The sequence below is a fragment of the Dromiciops gliroides genome, chromosome 1 (genome assembly GCF_019393635.1).
Source record: "Dromiciops gliroides isolate mDroGli1 chromosome 1, mDroGli1.pri, whole genome shotgun sequence".
Taxonomy (NCBI): Eukaryota; Metazoa; Chordata; class Mammalia; order Microbiotheria; family Microbiotheriidae; genus Dromiciops; species Dromiciops gliroides.
The window spans coordinates 320,952,731-320,969,417 of NC_057861.1; the positions used below are offsets into that span (position 1 = coordinate 320,952,731).

Sequence of the window (16,687 nt, forward strand, 5' to 3'; positions counted from 1 at the left end):
TTGGAAAAGTGCTTTCCTCACATAGGACAGAGTTTTGTTATCCTTCTTTTGCAAAGGAAGAAATTAAATTACAGAGAGATCAAAAGACTTGTTCAAGATTGAGTCTGGTAAGTGACGTCTTGTCTCCACTAATCACTCCATACCACCATGCTTCAAGTAACACAGAGAGAGATAGAGAGGGACACATATTCCCAGTTAGGAATTAGGTGTGAGCTACCTACCACAGGTGATTGCGAGAAGGTGTGTCTGCCAGGTGATGACGTAGAACATTCCTCCTATTGCGATGCAGGCCAGCGTACTGTTGAAGCCCCATAGGCCAAAGTAGATAGAATCGAAGGGTGTGGCCAAGGTGAGGGCTATAAGAAAAGTCAGGTATTGATACCACCACTACATGGAGGGTAACACTGGAAATAGAGCAGCATCCCCTTTTCCCTCCACCCCATCCCCTCAGCTGTCTCCTTTCTTTCCCATCTTTTCCTTGGCACTTTCCAGAGCCAGTGACACCTAGGAGCATTTAGGTTTGGGGTTTCATTCAGTATAAACCAAGTTGCAAGGACAGTCATTGACACGGGGCTCAAGGGTGCAATGACACAAATGACAGTGAGGGATGGCATCAGTCATCCCGTGGCTGCCCAGAGTAACATTTCAGGAATATTGGGAAGGCTTCTTGGTTCCTAAAAGGCTTGTTCTATCTGGGAGATGATGGCTGGAATTCCTTTAATGCTGATAGATACCTCCTTTCATTCCACAAATAGAGAAAAAAGCTTTGAATTTAAAAATGGAATGATGTCTTTTAATTATACTAAGTTGTAAATGACTGATATACACTGAAAATGGGGGTGGGGCAGGGGTAGACAGCCTGATGACTGGCTAAGTGCTTGAAGTATAAAGGCTGGGGGTGTTATCAGAGAGCAAATGTGCAAAGAAACTGGAGCCTGGGATCTTAAAAGGGGACTTCACCAACCTCACGATTTTGCTCAGGGGCTGCCCTAAGGACCAATATTCTCAGGGGCCATTGGTGATGGATGAACAACAAGACCGTACCTGCTAACATCCCCATGGTAGATCCAATGGCAGCATGCAAGCAAATGAGTGGTGAGGATATAAAAAGAGCGACAAGGAAAATGCCTCCAGTCCAGGGATTATCGCAGCCATACACCTGGCCGATTCCAACAGGAATGGCTCTTAAGAGCTGGAAGTAAGGACCACACAATGGCATGCTTATTATGTAGGTAGATGATATAACAGAATAAAACCAGAGTGAGGGAGGGCTCAGTATAATGGCAGTTTTACTAAACCAGAAGTCAGGACACAAGTTCTAGGTCTGTGTGACCTTGGGCAAGTCAATTTTCTCTGGGCCTCATTTTTCTCCCCTAGAAATTGAAGGGGGTTAGGTTATAATATCTTTAAGATCCCCATGACTCAGGATTCTATAGTTCACTATAATTTTTTTCCCCGTAGATTTTTTTTGGGGGGGGGGTGAGGAAATCAGAGTTAAGTGACTTGCCCAGGGTCACACAGCTAATAAGTGTCTAAGACCTTTTTTTTTTTTTTTTTGGTCAGGCAATTGGGGTTAAGTGACTTGTCCAGAGTCACACAGCTAGTAAGTGGCAAGTCTCTGAGGTCAGATTTTAACTCAGGTCCTCCTGAATCTAAGGCTGGTGCTCTATCCACTGTGCAACCTAGCTGCCCCTTGAGACTGGGTTTTAACTCAGGACCTCCTGACTCCAGGGCTGGTGCTCTCATAGTTTTTTTTTTAATTCAATCCAGCCAAACTTAATAAGAATGAAAACTTTTATTCCCAAATTATTAGAGGATTTACAAGAATAAATCTTATTTAAAACAGTGGTGTCAAACTTGAGTAGAAAAGGGGGCCACCAAAGAATAAATGAGGATCCCTGGGGTGGCATATTGATTTAGTTTTAAAGTGTAATATTATCTATGTTTCATTGTATTTTTATTTATTTTGTTAAATATTTCCCAATTACATTTTAATCTGATTCAGGCCACTGTGGAGAGTGTTGGCACCTCTTCTATGTGTTTGACATCTCTGATTTTAAAAAATACAAAGAAATGAAGAGAACTCTTTAAGGATTTCATGGTATGTTAAACTTCTCAAAATCAAAACATGTTAGAGCTGAAATGAGTCTCATGCTATTTTTTTTCTAGCACTTTCCCTTTACAGATGAGGAACTGAGATAATCGAGTAACTTGCTCATAGTTGAATAACAGAGCCCTATTGTCTTGAGCTGCAACCTCTCTACCCCATAGCTCAATGCTGCTGCTTTTTAAAAACTGTACTAATGCAACCTTTTTCTTTTTTCTTTTTTTTTTTTTTTTAGTGAGGCAATTGGGGTTAAGTGACTTGCCCAGGGTCACACAGCTAGTAAGTGTTAAGTGTCTGAGGCCGAATTTGAACTCAGGTACTCCTGACTCCAGGGCCGGTGCTCTATCCACTGCGCCACCTAGCTGCCCCTGCAACCTTTTTCTTAAAAAAAATTATTGATATCACATACATTTCCCAGTGTGTCCCTCAGTTCTCCCCTTCTCAGAAAGCCATCCCTTATAAAGAATAAACTCTAAGGGGGGAAAAGTTCAGCAACCCAAATCAACATGTCAAAAAAAGTCTCATGTTTTATGCAAATTTGTTCTACAACCATGGGCCTCCCTATATGCAGAGAAGCAGGAAGAGGGATAATCTCATATCTCATCTTTGGGGCTGAGCTTCAAATTAGAATCTGTTAAGGGATCTGTTTCAATTGTTTTGTTGCTGTTCTTCCTGCATTCGTTGTTGTGGCCCTTGTAAATACCATTTTCCTGGTTCTTCTTATATCACTTTGTATCAGTTCATGTTTCTTCCCTGTCTTTGTTATCTACTGCACAGGAATATTCTGCTACATGCAAGTCTGCTTTGTGAAGCTGCTCCTTCCCCAGTCACAGAATCTTAGGTTCATAGGCCTTTAGCTCAAAGGGGCCTCAGAACCTATCTTACCCAACCCCATCACTTTACAAATGAAGATCTGAAGCCTAGAAAGGTTAAGTCATTTATTTGCCCAGGATCATGTAACTGGGGTTTTAGGCAGGATTTGAATCCAGATCTTTTTGACTCTGAGTCCAAAATTTTATCCACTCTGCTGTGCAACGAATGGACTTCTACCTAGCTTCCACTTTATTTTTGCTACTACAGAAGAGGCTGCTCTAAATATTTTAGCACAACCATTTTCTATTCTAAAGCATCTCCCTATCTTTTTTTTTTTTTTTTTTTAGTGAGGCAATTGGGGTTAAGTGACTTGCCCAGGGCCGGTGCTCTATCCACTGTGCCACCTAGCTGCCCCCTATCCTTTATTTTTAAAACTTTTCCTTTTCCCCTGACACATAGATAATGAAACTCCCTCAGTCCAGAATCTGCTGTGGATTCTTCTTTACTTATTGGGCAGCTAGATTTCCTGAATAAGGGGCCTAGAATCAGGAAGACCTCAGTTCAATTGGGGTTAAGTGACTTGCCCAGGGTCACACAGCTAGAAAGTGTCAAGTGTCTTAGGCTGGATTTGAACTCAGGTCCTCCTGACTCCAGGGCTGGTGCTCTATCCACTGTGCCACCTAGCTTAACCTCACTTAACTTTTATTGCCTCCAAAAATATTTTTAAATGCTTGGATTGATTTGTTGGTCTTGGACAAATCCCTTCCCCACTATTGGCTTTAATTTCCTCAAATGTAAAATGAAGGAGTTGGGTTAGATGATATTAAAGCTCCCTTTCAGCTCTAAATCCTATGATCATTTTTGACAATCAGTTGAATATTAGACTTCTCAAGTCTTTGACCTCCACAAAAACCTTCTGTGGTTCACTATTGCCTATTATAGACAAACTCCTCAACCTGGCATTTAAAGACCTCCACACTCCAACTCTAACCTGCCTTTCCAGAATTTATTTCCTTTCTTCCTCTCTCCTCTTTCCTCCCTCCTCTTTCCTCTCTCCTCTCCTCCGCAGGGCAATGAGGGTTAAGTGACTTGCCTAGGGTCACACAGCTAGTAAATGTCAAGTGTCCGAGGCTGGATTTGAACTCGGGTTCTCCTGAACCCATGCCTGGTGCTTTATCCACTGTGCCACCTAGCTGCCCCCAGATATTTCTTATTATTTTTCTCCATGAACTCTGGGCTCCATACAAATGGGCCCAGCTCTTCTGAACTTGGCATTCATCTCCTCTATCTGTGGGTTTGCCTATGCTGTCCTCTCTGGCTGGAATACATTTTCCCCCACATCTTTATTTCTCAAAATCCCTATCTTCCTTCAATGCTCGACTCTGGTGTCTTGCTTTATTAATAAGCCGGCCTCTTCAGATTGACTGGTATTTACCTCTCTCTTTGAAGGTTCCCTCGTTTTTTCCCTTGTTTTTATAACCCCAGCACCTAGTGCAGTGCCTAGCTCCTCCTAAGAGGTGATTAATAAATATTTGTTGAATTGACTTGTTGAAAATTTACCATATAAGGAGTACAATATACACCTGATCACAGTCGTGTAAAGAGAACAACAACAAAAAAGAAAACTGAATGCAATTATAATGACTGGGGTTGGTCCCTGAGAAAAGCTGAGAAAATTCAGTGCAGGAGGGGCTCTTTTGGGCATGGGTTGCTGCACGTACCACCTGCTAGAGAAAGGGGACATGCTGGTCAGTTTTGCTGACCTATTTTTTTCCTTCTTCCTTTTTAAATCTTACTAGGAATGACTGCTTGGGTAGGAGAGAGGGGAGGAATGTGTTCAGAATGAAAGTTGGTATAGAAATGAAACCCCCAAACAAAAAGTATCAATAGAAACAAGACAAATTAAGAATAAAACAACAACCCCCATGGAGACATCTCCCTGGTGGTCTCCCTGTGGTCACTCACAGTATTTCAATAAAACTTGGGAAACTGAAAAAAAAAAAAACCCAAACCCCAAATAAAAACAGTTTATGTAGTCAATAGCTTAACTATGCAATTACACAGCTGCGGGGATCCCTGTGACCCCAGGAAAGTAAATACCATTTTCAAAACCAATTTAAACGAAGGCTTCTCTTCTACCTTCAATGACACTTACCAGCGGCACTTGGACCTCAGACCAAGTGATGTTGGGTACTGAGGTGATGGGCTGCAACAGGGTCGTGGGAAAGAAGAGGTTGTAATGGCCTGTGGCTGCCATGTACAATGATACTGCAATGTTGAATGGGAGTGTGAAGACTGGGAGGTCCCATTTATTGAAGATGGTGCCCAGGGCACTGGAAAGAATTGGGCTAGAAATGGAAAGAACAGAAGGAGATCCTTTAAAAATTCATTTCAGATGGGCAGTTAGGTGGTGCAGTGGATAGAGCACCGGCCCTGGAGTCAGGAGTACCTGAGTTCAAATCCAGCCTCAGACACTTGACACTTACAAGCTGTGTGACCCTGGGCAAGTCACTTAGCCCTCATTGCCCCACCAAAAAAAAAATCACTTCAGTTAATGTTTCTGTCTTTTAGAGGGGCGTGTGTGTGTGTGTGTGTGTGTGTGTGTGTATGTATGTGCGTGTATGTATTTTAAAGGCACATGGTCTTATTCTTCTGTCCTCTGGGAAATGACCAAACAGGGAGTTGGAAATCCTTGCTCCAGGGGTATCCTTTAGGGGTTTTTCTGCCTCTCTCAGCAACTGGTGGGCCATGGGAGCCTGATAGATCCAGACCTGGCCTCATCTGATTCTACTGTCAAACTTTTTTTTTTTTTTAAACTGTCAAACTTTTTGCCATCTTCCCTTTGGCCTCTATCTTGACTCTGTAACAGCCAATTGTGGGCATCTTGGACTCTCTGGAATTCTAGGAATCTCCTGGCTGGAGCACACTGAAGAACTTTGGGAGTGGTCAAGGATGTCCTCAATAAGAAGGCAGAGCTTTATGTTGGCTTGAGAGCAGTTCTGAACCTTTCTGTGACATAGACCCCTCTATCAATGTGGGAAAGGCTACGGACACCTTCTCAGATTCATATTTTAAATGCATAAAATAAAATATGTAAGACTACAAAGGAAACCAATCATATTAAAATACAATGAAAAGTTAAGAAAAAAAAAGAAACAAGTGCATGGACTCCAGTTTAAGAACCTTGGCTCCAGAGTATCAGATTTGGGAATACTGACAAAGGGGCAGGGACTGTGTCCCTTGGGCCCATGGCTCCCCTCAGCTGTAAATAATTCCCTGAGCATGTTTCATGGACCCCAAACCCAGGATGATTTAAAGCAGTGGCAGCAGGGTGACCACCAGTGACTGTTTATGGGTTGTTCCATAATGTTGAGGAGGGCTTCTCAAACATTTTCTACTCGTGATCCCTTTTTGCCCAAGAAATTTTTAGACCACCCTGGGCATACAGGTATATAAAATAGGTCTAGTAGTAGGCCTCCACCAGTCATGGATGACCATGGATCAGTGCCTTGAAGAGCCACAGGCCACAATGTGGCTGTGCAGTCCTATATGGGATCCACAGCTCCTGAGTGACTTATAACCGGTAACTGCCGCATCCCTTGTTGTATCTACCCCATGAGGAGTAGCTGGGGTGTCCTCTCCAGGTCGCTGGCCTGGGCGGGTCAATATGGAAAGCAAGCTGTTGCCCATGCAGCAGGTTTTCCCTCTCCCTGACATTGATGGATCCAAATGAGAGGCAGAGCCAGTACAGTTTGGCACCAGTGCCACCACAGGAGTTGCCAGAGGGATGTGATGTCCAACATCTAACTGCCTAAGGGACTGCGACTCCTGATTTTTCCTCGGAGTTAACTCCCGAAGCCTTTCCCATATATGGGTATAGCCGCAAGGCAGTAGAGGTTTAAAATCAGGGTTTCCTTCCCCTAGGCGGGTTGCCTGCCAAGGCTAAAGAGCCCCACCTGCCCGAAGCGACTGGTTTTAAGGTGCCAATGACTTGCCTTCACCCCTTCTCCTGTTAGTGGAAACAGTTCCGCCACGAGAAGGCCAGGAGTTGGGCTTCGGTTGTCAGAGGCTATTTGAGACGCACGCTATTGGAGCATTTTATAGAGTGGGAGCTTATCCCCACTCTCGGCCCAGCATGACTGTTGTCAAATTGTTCACGACCCCCATATTCAGTTATGTGACCACATATGGGGTCCCAACCCACAGTTTAAGAAACTATAATGTAGAGCATATAGGCATCAGGGTAGACATTGTAGGAAAATGCTGCTTAGCACTCGTGTGCTGGAGAGAAAGATGTTTCCCTTTGATACTCCTAGGATCTGAGATGTCGTAAATATAGGTACTTTTCTCACCAACATGAACTTTGACACTTTACCTCCACCCCCTTTTCTATTTCCTTTTTTTGGGGGGGGGCAATGAAGGTTAAGTGACTTGCCAAGGGTCACACAGCTGGTAAGTGTCAAGTGTCTGAGGCCCGCTTTGAACTCAGGTCCTCCTGAATCCAGGGGGTGATTTATCCACTGTGCCACCTAACTGCCCCATTCTATTTCCTTTTGTACATTGTCTTCATTCCTTAGATTAGAAGCCCCTTGAGGGCAGGGACTCCAGAGCCATTGTTTTTTTTTTTTTTTTAGGATGATACATCCACAGTTGGAAGGCACATCAAAGACCATCTGGTCCATCTTTATACAGTTCAGGAAACTGAGACCCAGAAAGGTTGAGTGACTTGCTCAGTCACATGGGCAGTATGCATCAGAGGAAGGATTTGAACCTGGCTCTCCAGACTCCAGAGCTAGTGTTTTTCCCATGATACCACACTGTCTACATCCCTGGGTGAGGAAGCAGAACCAAAGGACCCCATACTCCTCAAATAGTCTGTACTGAGGAGGTTGCCTCACTCTTTGGGTAAGGATTCAGAGGGTGATGATGATGGTACTGGCCTACACTGGGGGGAGGATGGCCTTCTCTAGAGAGGGATTCAAAGAGGTAGGAGGGAGATAAAGGAGCTAGGGAGGGATGGAAGCTCAGAGCCAGGACACAGGACAGGCTCTAGGGTGAAACTTGGAGCTTAGGTTCCCCAAGAAGAGAAAAGAGGCTTTGGAGTTTTCTTGGCAAAGATACTGGAATGCTTTGCCATTTCCTTCTCCATCTCATTTCATAGATGAAGAAACTGAGGCAAACAGGGTTAAGTGACTTACCCAGGGTCATACATCTGGAAAGTGTATAAGGTCACATTTGAACTCAGGTCTTCCTGACTCTGGGCCTGGAACTCTATCCGCTATGCCACCTAGCGGCCCCAGGAGAGTACCTATTCAATTCATACCTACAGTCTTATTGATGGGACTTACCAGGACATGGACATAACAGTGACAGGGAGCAAAAGCCACCAGTAATAATCTCCTTTCTCTGAGAACACTGCCATCAACAAGCCCACCAGCACCCCATTGTAGCCGTGAAGTCCTGCTGCAATAGATGACCTAGGGATAGAAAAGGAGAGCAGGCTTTAAGTGAGAGGGCAGCAAAAGAGCTGGCGTCTTCCGTGTCTATTGAGAAAGGCCAAAGCATCTCTTCTCTCCCTGGTCCCCTAACCTCCCTCAGGGTCTGAAGTTCTGCCATCAGAAATTCAGGACCTTTGGGGTTAAAACCGTCCCTAGGAAACAAACAACCAAAAACCAAACAAAAACAAACACACAAACAAAAAACCTGTCCCTAAACTCCATGCAGATTTCTCTGGAGTAAATTATTATTCTGTTGTAAATCACTGGCCCTTGAGGGATTATTGACAAAGGGGTTTATAGTGGGAAAAATGTTAGCTTTGAAGTTAAAGGACCTGGGCTCTCTGGACCTCAATTTCCTCAATTGTAAAATGAGGGGGTTTTGATGAAATGGCCCCAAATCTATGGCCTGTGACTTGGATTTGAATCCCGGCTCTGCCACTTACTACCTGGATGACTTTAGAAAAGTCATTTAACCTCTGTGGATCTGACTTTTTAAAATGATGGGGTTGATTGCTGTCTCCAAGGTTCTTTCTAGCTCTTAATCTTGTTTGTTTAGCATTCCAAATAATAGTAACAATAATTGCTAGCACTCATGTAGCACTTTAAAAGTGCTTTATGTATATTATCTCATTGAAGCCTCAAAGCAACCCAGGGAGGTAGGTGCTATAATTATTCTCATTGTGCAGATGAGGAAACTGAGTTATAGAGAGGCTTGGTGACTTTATAGAAGAAAACCGGTCTCTGAAAGAACGAGATGAGAGACAGGTAAAGGGAGGGAGGAAAGATATAGAGCACAAAATGGCACCAGGTGAGAGCAGGTTGGATAGGAAAACTTGGGGATGAGGGATAACTACAGAGGGCCGGTCTGGAACCTGGGAAGACTTGAGTACCAATCCTGCCTTTGACACATAGTAGCTGTGTAACCTTGGGTAATTTGAAAACTGCCTCCCAGGGTGAAAATCTAATGAAATAATGTTGTAAAGTGCTTAGCACAGTATCTGACACATAGAAGGCTCTTTTTTTGGGTGGGGGTGGGGCAATGAGGGTCAAGTGACTTACCCAGGATCACACAGATAGTAAGTGTCGTCAAGTGTCTGAGGCCACATTTGAACCCAGGTCCTCCTGAATCCAGGGCTGTTGCCTTATCCACTGAACTACCTAGCTGCCCCAACCTTGGGTAATTTGGAGCAAGTTTTCATACGGTTAATTGTTTGCAATTCTTTTGAGAAGTGTTTTTATCCTTAGACCACCTTTTCATTGAGAAATGGTTCTTGGTCTTATATACTTATGTCAATTCCTTGTATATTTAGAAAACCATCAGTCTTTTAACTGAACTTTTAACTATGCCGTTAGAATATTTTCTTCCAGATATAATCTCTTAGGAGGGAAAATCAGGACTATTACTCTGAGGATAGAAAGAATGCTGGAGAAGATTCAGGTTGGAAAGTCTTCTAGTGGCATTAATATGGTGTGTTGTCTGTATCCTAGGGTATTTGTGGGGAACGTCCCTCTGGAAACCTTGAATTGCTATTGAAACATGAGCAGTTGGCTGGTCTAACATGAACCTAGAGCCTTGTAATGATGCCACCTACTGGAGACTTGCTGTGGGAAATCTCCGCCATAAGGAAAATGCCTCAGAGGGCAAGGCCATGTGGCTTTTCCTTGGCGTCAGGAAATGACATTTGCTCATGGGTGCTGTCTATCAAGGCTACCAGCCAATCAACTTGAGGAGCCTCCTATTTTCTGGGAGGAGACAGGAAGGAGGAAAGAGAGCTCTCTCTCTTTTGGGTTCCTGACTTGATGGTGGTGGTGGCGGCAGAGGACTTCACAGGAAATTTGAGGAAATATAGGAATGCCAGGCTGTTGGAATTCTGTTCTCAATCTTTTTCTTTCTATTTTCCAATAAACCCTTAAAAACCTAAACTAGTTTTATCAGTTATTTTAGTCAGTTTCCTCCAAAACTGGGGGAACAGATTAGAATCCACATTTAGAATCTTAAATTACACAGCCTGTAGGCAGATGGTGCTCTTCTCCATTGTAGAGACCTCACTAACCCTGCCCCTAGGTTGCTGGGCTGTTTAGCCTCCCAGGACTTACCTGTCTTGACTCAGGATGAGGGCTGTCAGAGTAGAGATGACAGTTCCCAAACAGCCTGAGATGGCCCACCAGGGGTTCTGGACAAAGAGGCCAAGGATGATGATGAGGCCACTGAGAGGGTTGTTCACAAACATCACTTGGGATGTGCCCCTTAAGATCCAATCCAGGAATTGGAATACAGGAGATTTGTCTGAAAGAGGAAGACAGTTTGCCTTAGAGACCTCACAGGAATGCTGGGCTGATAGTAACACGGTGCTTGTAATACTGTGGTAGGCACTTGGGAGGGAGGAGGGACACATCAAAGGGGAGACATTCATTTTTGTTTCCCTTGTGTCTAAGGCTGGGTTTGCACTTAGCAAGTTAACTATCATTTAGCCCTAGGTCAGGAGTTCTTCACTGTGTATTTGAGTGATGGATTTTTTTTGGCAGTCTTAGGGAAGCCTATGGATTCCTTCTCAGAATAATGTTTTTAAGTGCATAGAACAAAATACACAGGATTAGAAAGGAAACCAATTCTGTTGAAATATAGCTATCAAAAGTTAAAAAAAGTTCACAAAGTTTGTGAACTTTTTTTTTTCCAAGTTCATAAACACCAGGTTAGAACCCCTGAGTTAGGTGAGTGTTTTGGTGTCAGGTAAAGAATGCTGGACTGGTGGGGCAGCTAGGTGGTGCAGTGGATAAAGCACCAGCCATGGATTCAGGAGGACCTGAGTTCAAATCTGACCTCAGACACTTGACACTTACTGACTGTGTGACCCTGGGCAAGTCACTTAACCCTCACTGTCCCATTAAAAAAAAACAAAAACACTGGACTGGGATTTAGAAGACCTAGTTTCCAATGCTAGTCCCCTCATTTCCATGGTAATATCATAGAACTAGAGCTAGAAGGCACTCAAAGATGATCTAATTTAACACCCTTATTTTACAGAGGAGGAAATGGAGGCCTAGAGTAGTGAGGTACCTAGCCCAAGGTCATAGAGGTTGTAAGCATCAAAGGCAGGACTTGAACACAGGTCTCCAGAGCCATTATCTTGTGACCTCAGGCAAATTGCATCACCTCTCTTGGCCTTACTTTGCTCACCCATCAAATGGAGGGATTAGACTGGAAGGTGACTTCTAGCTCTAACAAAATATAAATTTATGAAGGAAAATGCATTTATGATCCCCCCTCCCCCAGGAGGTTTGGGGGCTGTTACATAAGGGTCACAGTGCCCTTCCTGAAAGGCCCTGATCCCTGGTTCAGGGTGATTGTTTGGGTCATACTTCAGAGACTTCTTTTTTTGTTTTTTTCGTGGGGCAATGGGGGTTAAGTGACTTGCCCAGGGTCACACAGCTAATAAGTGTCAAGTGTCTGAGGCCGGATTTGAACTCAGGTACTCCTGAATCCAGGGACCGTGCTTTATCCACTGGGCCACCTAGCTGTCCCTAGAGACTTCTTTTTGACAGGGCTTTGCATTGCCCTGGGTGCTAGTAGGAGATGGATTCCTCTGGGTGAGGATGAGGACTGTTCTTGCTTATACTTTACCTTTAAGCCCCTCTCCACATTCTTTCATTTCTCCTGTGATGTAACTGAGGGCTTTGCTGAGTCTCTTCCCGCCAGCGGCCAAGGAACTTTGGATCTGAGAGGTCTTGGTCACACTAGTTTCCACCTTAATCTCAGTGCTGTCCTCCATGTTGTTACTGAGATCCTGCTTGGAGGAATGACAGACAGACAACAGGTTTCCATATCCTGTAACTCTTCCACTGAAGCAGGGTACAATAGAAAACTCACCAGATAGAAAAGCAAGAGAACTGCGTTCTGGCCCTAGTTTTATCCTTAATGTGTGTATATCAACTTTCTGTGCCTCAGTTTACTCATGTCAAATGGGGATAATCTTTGCCTTCCCTATCATCCAGCATTGTTATGTGAGAGAAGCAATGTCCCATGAGGATGTTTCTAAACATATAAAGTGCCATAAAATATACAAAGGGATGTTATTGGAATAATAATAAGCAGGAAGGGGTATAGCAAGGAGCAAAAATTCGTGACTTTAGGAAGGGAAATGATGGAATGCTTTGGACGACAATGTTTGTAGTTGAGGCCTGATTTGAGGGATGCTAAGAAAGAAACCCGTTGAGTAGCTTTGTCTTTGTTTACAGAATGCAAAGAAGAAAAAAATCGAAGATTTCCCCTCTCTTTTCCCTGTTCTACCTTGCCCCCAGAGTGAACATCCCAAAGGTTAGACAAATGGTAGAAAACTGAGGCAAATTGGTATGTGAAAAGAGACTGGATTTAGAGCCAAAGAATCAGGTTTGGAGTGACAACTATGCTCAAGTCCTTCTGTATGGTGAGGACCCAAGCTGGAAGAAAGAAAAAGAATAAGCGTTTATTAAGTGATTCCTGTGCTCCAGGCCCTGGGCTAAGCATTTAACAAATAGTATCTCATTAGATCTTCACAACAACCTTTGGAAGTGGGTGCTACTATTATTCGCATTTTACATTTGAGGAAACTGAGGCAGAAGTTAAGTGACTTGTCCAGAGGCATACAGTTAATATCTGAGACTGTATTTGAACTCGGATCTTCCTGACTTCAGACCCAGCACTCTATCCATTGTGCCACTTAGCTGGTGCTATGATAGAAAGACCTCTACATTTGTCCTCTGCTACTTCTTGCATGACTTCCAGCAAGTCAATTAACCTCTGTCTGACTCAGTTTCTTCCTTTATAGAATAAAGGCAAGGGGAAGGAGACTTGAGCTGATTGATAATCACTAAGGTCTTCTACCAGTGTTGAATCCTAAGAATAAGTTTGAGAATGTTGAGATAAAAAGTTGATCCTACCAACTAGGCCAGCCAAGTCAGAAGGGAGCTCATCTCTTTTCCTTGACAACAGATACACTGTCCCACAATGCATGGCTAATCTCTGACATTTTAGTCATACTAATTAGTCTGATGCACCAATAGAGGCAGTGTTAGTGTTCTCTGTTTTCCATCTCCTGGGGGAGATCTTTATAGGCTATTGATCCTTTTGGTAAGTCCAAAGCCCTTTCTGTAGGAGAGAATGCTTTCCTCTCAGGCTCTTTTTTTTCAGTTAGGCAGTTTTGGTGGATAGAGCACTGGATCTGGAGTCAGACAGGCCTGAGTTCAAATCTAGCCTCAAACCCTTGCAAGCTTTGTGACCCTGGGCAAGTCACTTAACCTCTAGTTGCTTCAGTTTTCTCATCTGTAAAATGAGGATAAAAATAGCACTTTGCTCCCAGGGTTATTCTGAGGCTCAAATGACATAATATTTGTAAAGCACTTTGCAAACTTTACAACACCATATAGATGTTGTGGTTATTATTTTATCTCAACTCTGGCCATTCAACATGTAAAGACCTTTATAAGGTCTTTATGGGGGTTATGGGGCCAGAAGGAGTCTCTTCAAAGGAGCTGGGACTGAGTTGAATGAATGCCTTTACTTAGAATTTTGTTACAAATGTGTATGTGTTTGTATATCTATCTGTTTGAACAGGAATCTTTTTTTTTTTTTTTTTTTGGTGGGGCAATGAGGGTTAAGTGACTTGCCCAGGGTCACATAGCTAGTAAATGTCAAGTGTCTGAGGCCGGATTTGAACTCAGGTTCCCCTGAATCCAGGGCTGCTGCTTTATCCACTGCGCCACCTAGCTGCCCCCTACCTATCTGTCTGAATGTCTACTTATCTGTCTGTCTGTCTACCTACCTATCTGTGTGTGCCTGTGCCTGTGTGTCTATTCTATCTAATCTGATTTATAAAGCTAGTATTCCCAGACTGCTCTGACATCTTTGTAAGTTAAGTCATATTGCATGCTGTTACAAATGGGATAGCTATTTCTGAGGCAGTGTGGGCAGTCTATCTTTCACTCCTCATCCCAGTTATTTTACAGATTGAAGAAACTCAAGCCCATTGAAGCCCAGTGACTTTCCCAAGGTCACATAGCTAGTAGATAGTGGAATTGTGGAATTTGAACTTAGGACCCCAGTGCTCTGTCAACTGGCCCACCATTCTGCTAACCCCAGAGCACTGATTCTGAGGCTGTCTTAGCTTTGTGACTATGGATGAGTTTTTGAAGCTTTCAATCTTAGTTTCTTTACCTATAGAAAAGGGATAGAATTGTATTCTTAGGGTGGTTGGGAGGAAAGTGCTTTGTTGTTAAGTTGCTTTTTAGTCGTGTCTGATTCCTTGTGACTCCATTTGAAGTTTTCTTGGCAAAGAAACTCGAATGGTTTGCCATTTCCTTCTCCAGCTCATGTTAGATGAGGAAACTGAGGCAAACAGGGTGAAGTGATTTGTTTAGGGCCACACAGGTAGTAAGTATCTAAGGCCAGATTTCAATTCATGATGAGTGTTCCTGACTCCAGACCCAGTGTTCTATCTACTGTGCCACCTAGCTGTCCCTGTGAAGCTTAAAGAACTCCATAAGTGTGAGCTGTTGGCATTTGACTGACCATTGACCTGTATCTGGGTAACATGACCTTGGGGCTCTATTTGGTTTACATACCATATGATCCACTGAAAAATTAAAACACCTTGAATTGAAGTTTTGTTTGTACACAAACAGAATGGTGTTCATTTTGGAACTGGAACTACCCACTCTTCCCATCCTTGTTCTTAGACGCTAGCTCTATTGGTTTAATTTCATGATGGGAAAAGCTAGATGGTGCAGTAGATAGAATGTCAAGCCTAGAACCAGGAAGAATCATCTTTGTGAATTCAAATCTGGTCTCAGACACATACTAGTTGCGTGACCCTGGGCAAGTCACTTAACCCTGTTGGCCTCAGTTTCCTCATCTGTAAAATGAACTGGACAAGGGGATGGCAAAGCACTCTAGTATCTTTGCCATGAAGAGTCAGATACAGCTAAACATTGGGCAAGTCACTTCACCTTCATTGCCATGCAAAACAAACAAACAAACCGATACAACTAAACAACAACAGTTCCATGATGGGCATTACTTTTCTCTTGTGAGTGTCTCATGCTTGAAGAGGTGCTTTGCAGTACTCACAAAAAATTCGTGTGTGGGCTTTTGGTAAGGATAGGGAAACTGAACCTTGCTTTGTCTCTCTTGATGTTCAGCTCTTCCAAATACTGGGGAAAGAAAGGAAAGAGAACATTGATTGGTTAGGACATTTGCATGCTATTATTTCCATAGAACATCTTTTGGGCAAGTTGATTGCAGTGTGGTGAGGTAAAAAGAGGAAAGGGAATTCTAAGACCTCGATTTGAATCTCAGACCTACTACATGCTGTCTGTATGACCTTGGGTAATCCATTTCTTCCCCTGGGCCTCAGAGTCCTCATATATAAAAACAGGCTGTTTGCAGACATGGTTTTATAACATTTCTTCCAACTCTCAAACCTGTGTTTCTACTATTCAGCTGTGTGACTTGGATGAGTCTCAACCTCTCTGATCTTTTAGCTCTCTCATTAGGAGATCAGCCTAAATGATCTTTGAAGCCAAAGCCTCTTATCCTACTCAATATTATCCAATCAATTTGTAAAAGCACAGAAAATAAAATGTTAGAGCTAGAAGATCAGCTTAGAGATCAGCAAGTCCATTCCCTCAATCCCCTTTAATTTTATTGATGAGGAAACAGACCCAGAGAGGTTCAGTAGGAGAGCTGGGGCTGGAGCCAGTATTCGTATTCCTGTAAACTTTATCAAGCTTAGGATAAATGGAATGAGAGATAGAAGAGTATGGTACATCTGTAAGAGGTCTTGGGTTCAAATCCAGTCTCTGACAATTACCACCTATGTCACCATTTAATCTCTCTGGGCCTCAGTCCCTTGATCTGTAAAATGAAAGGTTTAGACTGGGTGGGTTTTGAGGTCCCTTCTAGCTTTAAATCTCTCATTCTTCCTGCTTTCTGATCCTGTTACATCCATGATCTGCTCCTGCAATGAGATAAGACAGATGGGTAATCAAACCCAGAGGCCTTGACTCCAAGTGTAATTATATTTATTGAATTTCTTAATGTGCTAATCAGTCATCAAACCCCATGTGGAGCAATGAGTGATCTGAGGGGATTTCTAAAATGCCTATGATAACAAGCTAACAGAGAAGTTCTTAGCAGTACATATTCATCGATCTCTTGTCATCAGTGTTTCTTTCTGTCAAGTCGGGAAGACGGCTGTTCCTACTAGAGTCCCGTAGGGAGTCTTTTTTGGACAGG

General features: G+C 43.2%; 1 protein-coding gene across 2 annotated transcripts in view; it reads right to left on the bottom strand.

The window, feature by feature from the left end:
- Positions 1-16,687, bottom strand: part of SLC14A2 (solute carrier family 14 member 2) — a 77,052-nt gene that overhangs the window by 8,308 nt on the left and 52,057 nt on the right. For both annotated transcript variants that reach the window (XM_043975848.1, XM_043975849.1), the window contains 7 exons: positions 15,521-15,603; positions 12,041-12,203; positions 10,516-10,705; positions 8,269-8,397; positions 5,076-5,268; positions 1,045-1,192; positions 222-356 (listed from right to left, as the gene is read on the bottom strand). In XM_043975848.1, the coding sequence (XP_043831783.1) occupies positions 222-356; positions 1,045-1,192; positions 5,076-5,268; positions 8,269-8,397; positions 10,516-10,705; positions 12,041-12,203; positions 15,521-15,603 (1,041 nt within the window). The remainder of the gene's footprint in view (positions 1-221; positions 357-1,044; positions 1,193-5,075; positions 5,269-8,268; positions 8,398-10,515; positions 10,706-12,040; positions 12,204-15,520; positions 15,604-16,687) is intronic.